Source organism: Lactuca serriola, chromosome 1, assembly GCF_051521515.1.
Source record: "Lactuca serriola cultivar US96UC23 chromosome 1, Lser_US96UC23_V15, whole genome shotgun sequence".
Classification (NCBI taxonomy): domain Eukaryota; kingdom Viridiplantae; phylum Streptophyta; class Magnoliopsida; order Asterales; family Asteraceae; genus Lactuca; species Lactuca serriola.
In genome coordinates, this window is record NC_136408.1 from 108,300,262 (window position 1) to 108,310,121 (window position 9,860).

The following is a 9,860-nucleotide window of genomic DNA, read 5'->3' on the forward strand; positions in this document are numbered from 1 at the left end:
CAACACTTAGAAATTTAAGTGAGAGTATGTATCCTTTGCGGGAAAGGAAGAAAGGAAGGGACACATACTCTCACATGGGGTTAGTTCTTAATGACATGAAGAGTTCAATCGGTGAATACGGTTTGAGTTCTCTTCTCGATACTCCTAAGTTTCTCTTTCATTGATTCATTTTAAAGACAGTTTTCTCTATTTCCTTATAGCTTTTCGTTAGTTTTGTTAATTAGGATGTGAATCTGAATTGTCTAGACTCTATGTTCAATGTGCTGGTAGGCTCAAAGGATTTGACAGTATGGATTTAGATAGGATTGTTTGGACTGACCATACAATGCTCAGGTAGATTGAACAGTGAGATAAACATAGGAACCCACAGGATACACTAAAGTAATACGCATCTAGAACTATGGGTTAACTTTTCCTTGATGTACGGACTTATGTCCTTAATTATGGTTCTGATAGGACGACTGGGGAGTTTAGTCATATGTTGCTTCCTCTACGTGATTGGAAGAGATCCAACCTAGATTGCAACATATGCAACTCTAATTCTACACACCTCCTTATCTATGAAATTATTTCTATCTATTAGCCATATGTTGTCCCTTATGCGTGATCGGAGGATCCGACCTAGGACACAGCATATGCAACATTATACCTCTCAATCCCTCTATCTTTGTTAGTCATATGTTGTCCATTCTGCATGATTGAAAGAGATCCAACCTGGAACACAACATTTGCATCTATCTCTATATCTGACTTCTTTCTTACTGATTGAATACTCACCTAAAGTAAGGAGTTTTTTGGAAGTTCTTAATTACCAGGGTATGTCGGGATGTCGGAAACATGTTCTAGTACATCTAAATTTAAACTATTTAATAGGTTGTCTATAGATCTTGCTTCTTAATTTAAGCGGAAAACAATACCCGTGGTCGTTGTCATCTAAATGGTTTATTTAGAAAATTTTGTTAATATTCTTCATGTTTAAGTGGACCACAATACCGACAATTCACCAGATCTATTCATGAAGGGAAGGTACTGATAAATAAAGCTAAGATTGCCAGACAACTTTGATCCCAAATATTTTGTTTTATTAAATTTGTTCACAGTTTTCCTCTATGCACAAATTTAGGTGGAGAATTAAAAAAAATCAGAAAATTAAAAGGCCAAAAATAGTGTTATTTTTGTTTTATTTGTTGTTCAGAAAAATCAAAAATCCAAAAATATTTTTGTTTTTGTTTTATCTCTTTCAGAAAATATAAAAAATTCCAAATATATTGTGTGCTAAGTTTTCTTTTAGTTTTGTTTTGTCTTGAAAAGTGAATTCAGGTGTATATGAGACTCATGGAGACTGTATCGAGAATTTCTGAGCCAAGGCTTCGTCCATGATCATCGAAGAATTCCCATTCGAAGGAGCAAGAAATGAAGATTATTCTTTAAACATTCAATCCTTCAACCCCAGACGCAAAGTGAAGCTGCAATTGAAGATTATGTGACAGATTGCATTGAAGCCTCCTCAATCAGTCTGCAGCTATCTATGAACCTGATGAAGTGATCCAGAAGATTTGATCTCTCTATTCTCTCTGAAGATTCTCAAGCTGAAAGCACTATCTTTCAAGAATCAGTACAAGAAGCCTCCTCACTCAATATGCGTTCAATGTCAAATTCTGAAGAAAAGCCCAACAGCTAAAGATGAAGTCATTCATAGAAGATTCATATGTTCATCTTGAGGTTATGAAGAATTTGAAGATTAAAGCTGAAGCCAAACTCCAAATGAAGATTGACAAGAAAAGCCAACTACCTTTTTAGGGGGAGTTTGTTGGGTCAATTAGAAAAAGAAAGTTATAAACAAATGGGGAGATTGTTGGGTCTAAATTATGGTTTATACTTTGCTTTTCTACGCAATTATAATTTTTTGTAGTGTAATATGTGTTGGCGGCTGTGTTCACGGCCAGGTTGGCGTGTACGGCCGTAAACCCGTTCACGGCCGTGAACCCATTTACGACCGATGTTCCCCATTTTCATATAAAAAGGTGTTAGGTGGGTGAGGAGTGATTGAAGAACAGAAGAGAGTGTACGACTAAGAGAGAAAGAAAGGAGCTTAAGTGTGTGTAAGTGTGTGAATCTTGTGTAAGGGAATTTCATTCTAATCAAATCATACAATATTCATATTCTTCTTCTTCTTCTTCTCTTCTATTTTGATCTGGCATCATCCGTTTGATTGTGATTCTGCACCATTAAACGGATCTGATTGATACACAGGCATATTGGGGACTTATAGTGAGTATGGACTACTCCAATCCATTTGAGATGTCCTTTCAAACATTTTAGAGTGCATGGTGTCATAAAAATGCAAGCTTAGTCCTTTACTTTTCATTCATGCATGAGCTATGGAGTTTTTGGTAATGTTGGAAGTTAGGATTTTGAGAGTAAGCTCTCTTTAGCCATGTAAAGGCATAACGTTTGAGAGTTTTTGGAGTAATATACCTTTTAGGGTCAGATCTAAAGTTGGGGTAAAGTGTCTTAATGATTAAGAGCTTAAAAATTAAGATTGAGTTTAAGACGAGTAAACTGAGCATAAATCTGGCTACGCCCATCGTATCCAGCTCAGACCTTGCTTTCAGTTTTGGTGCTCTACTCCCAGCATAGCGATTTGGTACGCCGCGCGTAAGGCCGATTGTGTCGAGCTTTATCTTTTGTCAAAGTGTGACTTTTGGATCAATTTGTGAGGGTTTGATCTTGAAAGGGGAAAAATGATCTTTTGCCCAAATTGTGGATTAGACTAGGTTTGGGACTAGTTATGTTTGGAAATTCACCTTAAGTGTTAATTAGGGTTATTTGGTGTGATTAATAGGCAGAGTCTAGTTCCAATAGTTTAGGTGTAGGTGTGAGTTCTATCAGTCGTCTATGTAAGGTGAGTCCCCTTACTATTCTTAATGATGTGGTAGAATATACGTGTTGAACAACTGGGTCTATTTTTGTTACTATGATATGTGTTAATTTGTGTGATTAGACTTCGAATAGTGTGTCGGGTTGCTGATATCTCACAGGGCGTGTTGTTTACGTACAAAGATTTTTAGTAGTCTCCAGGGTTGCTGATAACCCATAACTGTCTATTTGTGCTGTGTTGTATGTGATATTTTAGAGAACTTACTAAACTTCGTTTTTACACTTGTTGATTACATGTGTTTCAGGTAGTTCTTATGACCGCGAGAAGGCGAACACTTAATTATACACATTTTTCTTCAATTTCTTATTCCTGATATTTTGAGACATTCTGATATTTTTATGATGATAATTTGTATTTGAAACTTGTTATTTTCTTGAGATGAGTTTTTATGAACAATGTTTTTAGTTAATTAAAAATAAATAAATAAAAAATTTGGATTGAAAATTTGGATGTTACACTTTATCTGTCTTCACATTTCATCTATCTTCATGAGTTTTTTTTTTGGATGGAGAGTAGTGACCTACATTTATTTTTCAACTTTAAATAAATTGGTAGAGAGTTTTTTTGGATTGAGAGTAATGACCTACATCTATTTTTCAACTTTATATACATTGATTGATGGGCTGTGATTACATATATGGGCCATGAAACTAAACCCCAAGTGTTGAGAACTCGTGTACCATTTCACTATAAATTAATGGAACCACATACTCCTAGACGAAACTGCATACAATTTAACCTCGTATGTGGTTTCTGTGGTTGTTTTTTAAAAAACCCAAAATGTTAACTATTTATTACAAAATTATTAGACAAACGACTAAATTAGTTAATTTTCTCGTATAATAATAATGATTAACCCATAAAACAATAAAGTAACCTTGATTATTAATTTCCATAATTAATCAATGTTTAATGTTTTCCCTCTTCACAAAATTAAAAGTTTGAACTTAGTTGCAAAACGACAAACCAAGGACAAAATAGTAATTCAAGCATACCTACCCGGTGACACCCGGAAGTGGTGGTTATATACGCAAAGCAATCTTTCTTTTGTCAAGCTCTGCTAAAACTTCCTCTGCTTATCAATGGCGGAACTTGAGTGCCCGTCGGTGATGAGTAAGCTGATCGCCTACCTCTCATCTCTCCTCCAACAAGTAGCTGAATCTAATGATCTCAACCCTCGTTTCCACCAACAGAAGATCTCAGCTTTTCATGGTCTTAGCAGACCATCTATCTCAATTCAGAGCTATTTAGAGAGGATTTTCAAGTACGCCAATTGTAGCCCCTCTTGCTACGTTGTTGCATATGTTTATCTCGATCGATTTACTCAACAACAGCCATCGCTTTCTATCAATTCATTCAATGTTCACCGGTTGCTGATCACGAGTGTAATGATTGCTGCCAAGTTCATGGATGATATGTAAGATTTTCTTCTTAGAGTGAGAATTCGAGGTCTGGAATTGGAATTGGAGATCGTTTAGTTCAGAATCTTCACTGATTTTGCTCAAATTCCAAATCCAAGCCGTTGGATTCGGTATGTGTGCGAATTTGCTTTATCTTTTCGTAATTGAGCTTATTTAGGGCATTTTAATGAAGAAATTAACGGGATTTTCAGACCTGTAATCAACGAATCCTTCATTTCTATGGATCATGTTCTTGGCATCAAATATACATGAAAACAAATTCCCATTTCTGAAGAATTACAGGCTTTTACTCTCTCCAGTTGCTTTTGCAGCTAGGAACAGGGAAAAAAGGGAAAAAGCAAATATACTTTTCTTCAAATTCTAGGTTTCTATGTCTTGTTTAAAAGAGGATACATGATGATTTGAAGGGTGATTGAGAATCTTCCCTTAGATTTCATAAACAATAATCTATAGTCTTGACTTGTTATGGAAATGGTGAAACAATGATCTACATTTTTTTCAAATTGCAATTTTCAAAAAAACATTGGCCCTATTAACCATGTAGATATTTCCTTTTCTTGTCATTTTTAATCATTAGCTGTTAGTGTTTTGAAATATGTTCACATCACACACCAACTTTATAACACAAAAATGCTCATTTACATTATTATCAAACACAAATTATACACCTTGAATTAGCTATACACAAAGATTTAATAATTTTAAAATCTTATTTACCCAAAGGGGTAATAAAAAGACATCAATTGATTGCATTATTTTCTATCTTGTTTTCTTCCCCACCTCATGAATGCCACTTAGAAAGAATATCACAACCCACCACATGAACAATCATGATTAATCAAAAAAGTTCAACTTCAAGAAATCAATAATGTCAAGACAATTGTATGTTCAAATTAAACATAATTGTAGTAGTAGTTGACAATGTTTTCTTGTGTTTAATTATGACATAATTTCTACAGGTATTATAACAATGCATACTATGCAAAAGTAGGAGGAATCACCACAACAGAAATCAACTTTCTTGAAGTGGATTTCCTATTTGGATTAGGGTTTCAATTAAATGTAAATCCCACCACATTTCACACTTATTGTTCATATCTCCAAAAAGAAATGTTTCTTCTTCAACCTCCATTAAACACACAAGATCCATCATTATCATCATCATCATCATCATCATCATCATCACAAACATACAAATCAAGATCCACAAAACTCCTCCACTATGAAGAAGATCAACAACAAGAAGTGGTAGCTGTCTAGTTAATTAATTAATTTGCATCTTTTTTTTTTTATCTTTCAATATTATATTATGAAGTCTGAGTGCTAATTAAAATTTAGGTAGATTTGTAGATTATTTGATATGGGTTTAGAAACTTAAACCATTTTCTTTTTTGTATTTTCTTGTTGGGGTGCATGTGACTTGAATCAAAAGAGTGGTATATACAGATGGGATGCTTTTTATATACTTTACATTCATGATTTGATGTGTAGATTTATGGTTTCTTGAAGTGTATATATGTGGGATGTGTAAATGTTTGGCTTTTTTTTTTTTACTTTACAGACTGGAATTTGAGTGACTTTATGAAATCTTGATAAAGTTTGAAAATTTAAGGTGATGTGAATTGTAAAACATGCATTAGAAGATGTAAATTTAGTATGGTGAAAAGGGGTAGGGTTTAACTGGTTTCTTGGAGATACTTTTTGTTGATTATGATGAATTAAAAAGAGAAAGATTCTAAGTTGTGGTCCATTTGGTTGGGTAGGGTATGGAGGTATAAAGTTGAGAAAGGGGACATTGTGTAAGATCCAATCTGGAAAGAGAAAGAGAGAGGAAGATGAGTGGATGTCATTTGAATGTCTCATTTTCATGTAATAAAAACATAAATAATTATACTATAATTTATATTTCGGTTTATTGTTTATACATTTATTGAGTATAATCATAAGAAAACTACATTAGCCATGTCATTTTTAGTCATGACCATATATAGAGACCATATCAATAGAAAAAAAAATAGAAGGAAACTAAGACTATTTTTTTACTCGTGATATATTTATTTATTTATTTATTTATATATAAGATGTGGCTATAGTTGGAACCGGATACAAGATATTTGTATTGATTCTTGAGATGGGGAACATTCAGCATGTGCTTTCACACACAATATAGTTGGCCATGTGCCATGTTGAAACAGAGATGTCAAGCCTATGGATCATCACATAAATATGATGTATTCTCCCTTTAAATTTACAAGTAGGCAAGTACATCCATGCATATTATTTTTGTCACTTTCAATGTCTTTTTATAAGAATGATGGTATACAATCTTCGTAAATATGGTTACTTAGATAAAACCGGAATAAAAGTAACGAACAAAGGTAGAAACATATTACATTCAAATTGAAATCACCTATACAAATATACAATAGAGCTTTATGAAACTGCTTGGAACAGTCATGCAACTAATAGCATATTTTGTTTGAAAGGCAACCTTGTACAATCAATAGCATATTTCAAGAAATTAATATCCGCTTAAATGTTCAAGAAGACATTGTCACTCTAACGGTCACCCTAAACAAAACATTACCTCGTCTTCGTGTGCAAATCTTCTTCGCTGTACTAGATTTGGAATTTAATCAAGAAAGGAGCGAAGTACTTAGAAAAGGCCCACCCCTTGATATGGAATCATGCTATGCCTACATCCGAAAAGATCAAAATCAAAGAAAACCCATGGAAAAACCAAAAGACGAATCAAACCATGTGGTTCATCTAGCCACTCGAAATCGTAACAAAAAGGAGAAAACAACAAATGGGAAGAGGAATACATTTATGTGTACGCACTATGGGGAAGAAGGTCACTCAAAAATCCAATGCTATGAGATCATCGGATAGTATCCGAATGGTTGGACTTCACTAAGAAACAACGAAAAAAGATCAGCCAGACAACTGTTACAACGTCATCTCTATTTGAGGAAGTAATCACTCTAGTAGCAGCTTACACATCATTGTCACACCATAACCACACCTCAAATAATAGTTGGATACTTGGTGCCACATGCCACAGACCGTATGACAAATGACTCAAAAAAATGAAAACTTTTTCCCGAAAACAAAGAAACATATGCACCGCAGATGGAAGTACTGAACAATGTGAAAATTTCAAGCTCAATGGATCTTGATTTAGTTATAGTGGTTCCATCCTTTTTGTCTATTTTACTATTTGTTAGTGTTGTGACATGTTCTTGGACGGTTGGGGTGCTGAACGATGGATCCGACTTGGTTGTTTGCCTGAGAACACAATCATAAAAGGAAGGTTAAAGGATGATCGGGTGTTCTCCCGGGATGTCACTCCGATGATCAAGTTAGTTTTTTCTGAGAGAGAAGGAAAATCTGGGGGTTATTTCATAAGAGAGAAGATGGATCCCACCATTGAGGTGGAAGAAATCCTTTTGTACATGTTACTACGTGGGGACCGTGCCTCATGAGCATGAAACGTGGCCTCCTCTTACTGGGAGAGCTATTCACACTAACTAACTATCAGGTGACGTCAGTTTTTGGTGTCACCTGGGCTATTTGTTGCCTTCTCATTGGCTATGAGTGAATGAGAAGATCACATGGAATGTTCTTAGCATGTGATGAGAAATGAGCTGTTTCCCTGGCATTGGCTCGTTTAGACCAAGACCGGGTCTTGGCTAAGGTAGTAACATTTTTTGTTACATCTTTCGTTACATTTAACGTGTCCGTTAGGTAACGTTAACGAGTCCCTTAGACCTATAGGCTTCTGCGTTCTTGACGTAGAAGAGAGTTGTTCTGGTCTACTGACAGATACGTGGCGGGCTGCTATTGATAGCCTATACTGATGGCAGGGCGAAGTCGTTGATCGGCGGTTTCATCATGAAGACGGTTCGCTGCCCCTTTCTTTGTATTTAAACATCTGCCTTCCCTGGCACATCTTTTCCACCTGCTACCTTACTTCCTTTATACTTCTTTTCGAAAGGAAACTTTTCGTTTTCCCTCCAAATCTGTCTATGGCTACTTCTCGCACTTTGGGAAGGAATCTCACTGCTGAAGAGTGGGAATCTTTTCAATTCCGGATCCGGTTTGTTTTTGATCATGGGGTGCAGATCCCTTTGCCAGATGCTTCTTTGTACAATCCTCCTGAGTGTAAAGTCGGGATCCCGATCGCCCTAATCAAGGCAGGTTTGTGCTTTGCTTACCACTGATTTCTTCAACTTGATCATTCGGGAGTACGAATTTTCAGTAAGAGAGTTGACCCCTATCGGTATCAACAAGATAGTGAGCTTTGAATTCATTTGTCGTGTCCTAGGCCACTTGCCGGTCGTTCCTGTTTTCAAGCACTTCTTGAACGCCTCCACCAATTCAGGGACTTGAACCCTTTCCCGCTGACATGGAGTCCCTATTCTTATCCAAGATAAGAAGTCAAAGAAGAATTGGCAAGAGAAATTCTTGTGGGTAAACAACGATCCCGTGGTTCTTAGTTACCCGAGAACTAAGGTGTGCATCGACAGTGCCCCCGTGTTGTTTTGGTGCTAACAAGGAACTGGCTGATGCCCTGGGCACTCATCTCATGGTTCTTAGTTACCCGAGATCAGCATCACCAGCGAAGATTGGCTTGACCGTTTATTAGCTGCCGGCAAGATGAGTACTGCTTGGAGGGCTCGTGGGAAGATTCCTGAATTCTTTGTTGAGAAAGAGGGTGCTTCTTTTGCTTTTCCTCTCTTCCCCCTCTTTGTTTATATATATATATATATATATATATATATATATATATATATATATATATATATATATATATATATATATATATTTAAAAAGATTGACAAGTTATGTTCGAAGCGGTGCTTTGACTAAACTGGCATTGTTTCTTGTTTTTACCAGGCGTGGAGGAGACTGTTTCTTTAGAGAGAGATCTTCGAGGTATGTTTGACGGCGAGCTTCAGGTTTGTGACGTTGAGCTGGTGGAGACTCTTCCCCCCCCCCCCCCCCCCCCCGCTTCCCTATTTTTATGGCCAAGGACTTACGGTGACTACCGGCTCTGACAGTGTTACCGGTGCTGGTGAGGATCTGGACCTACAAGACGTTGTCATCACTGGTGCTTCTCAGAAGGTTCCTACACCGCCTGGGTCCCCGAGGAGTCTTAGCCAGGTTAAGAGGCGTTTTGCACTTTTGGAAGCCTCTTCCGGCGGTTGAACTGAAGCAGCTAGCATCGGGCCCCCTCTGCATAAGAAGCATATTTTGAGTCTCTTACTGGAGGGGGGGGGGGGGTTCTAAAGATTCTAATCATGTCCCCGATGAAGGTCTTCCGAAACTGCTAGAGGGGGCAAAAATTGGGGCTACTGAACCACCCTGTCATACGGGACAAGGAAGCACCAAGAAAACTAGCCACATTCCCACAATCAAAGGAGCTGGAACAAAGACTTGGTCTTTGCCTCCTCACGGTCTTGCCTCCTTCTCTCCTGGCAAAACCACAACCATCC

General features: G+C 36.8%; 1 protein-coding gene across 1 annotated transcript; it reads left to right on the plus strand.

Annotated features, from left to right (window-relative positions):
• Nucleotides 1-3,977: 3,977 nt before the first annotated feature.
• On the plus strand, nt 3,978-5,832 carry LOC145097132 (cyclin-U4-1-like). Its single transcript, XM_079034647.1, has 2 exons — nt 3,978-4,358; nt 5,322-5,832. Exons 1-2 carry the CDS (start codon nt 4,024-4,026, stop codon nt 5,620-5,622), a joined length of 636 nt encoding a protein of 211 aa, XP_078890773.1. The 5' UTR covers nt 3,978-4,023; the 3' UTR covers nt 5,623-5,832.
• The last annotated feature ends 4,028 nt before the right edge of the window (nt 5,833-9,860 follow it).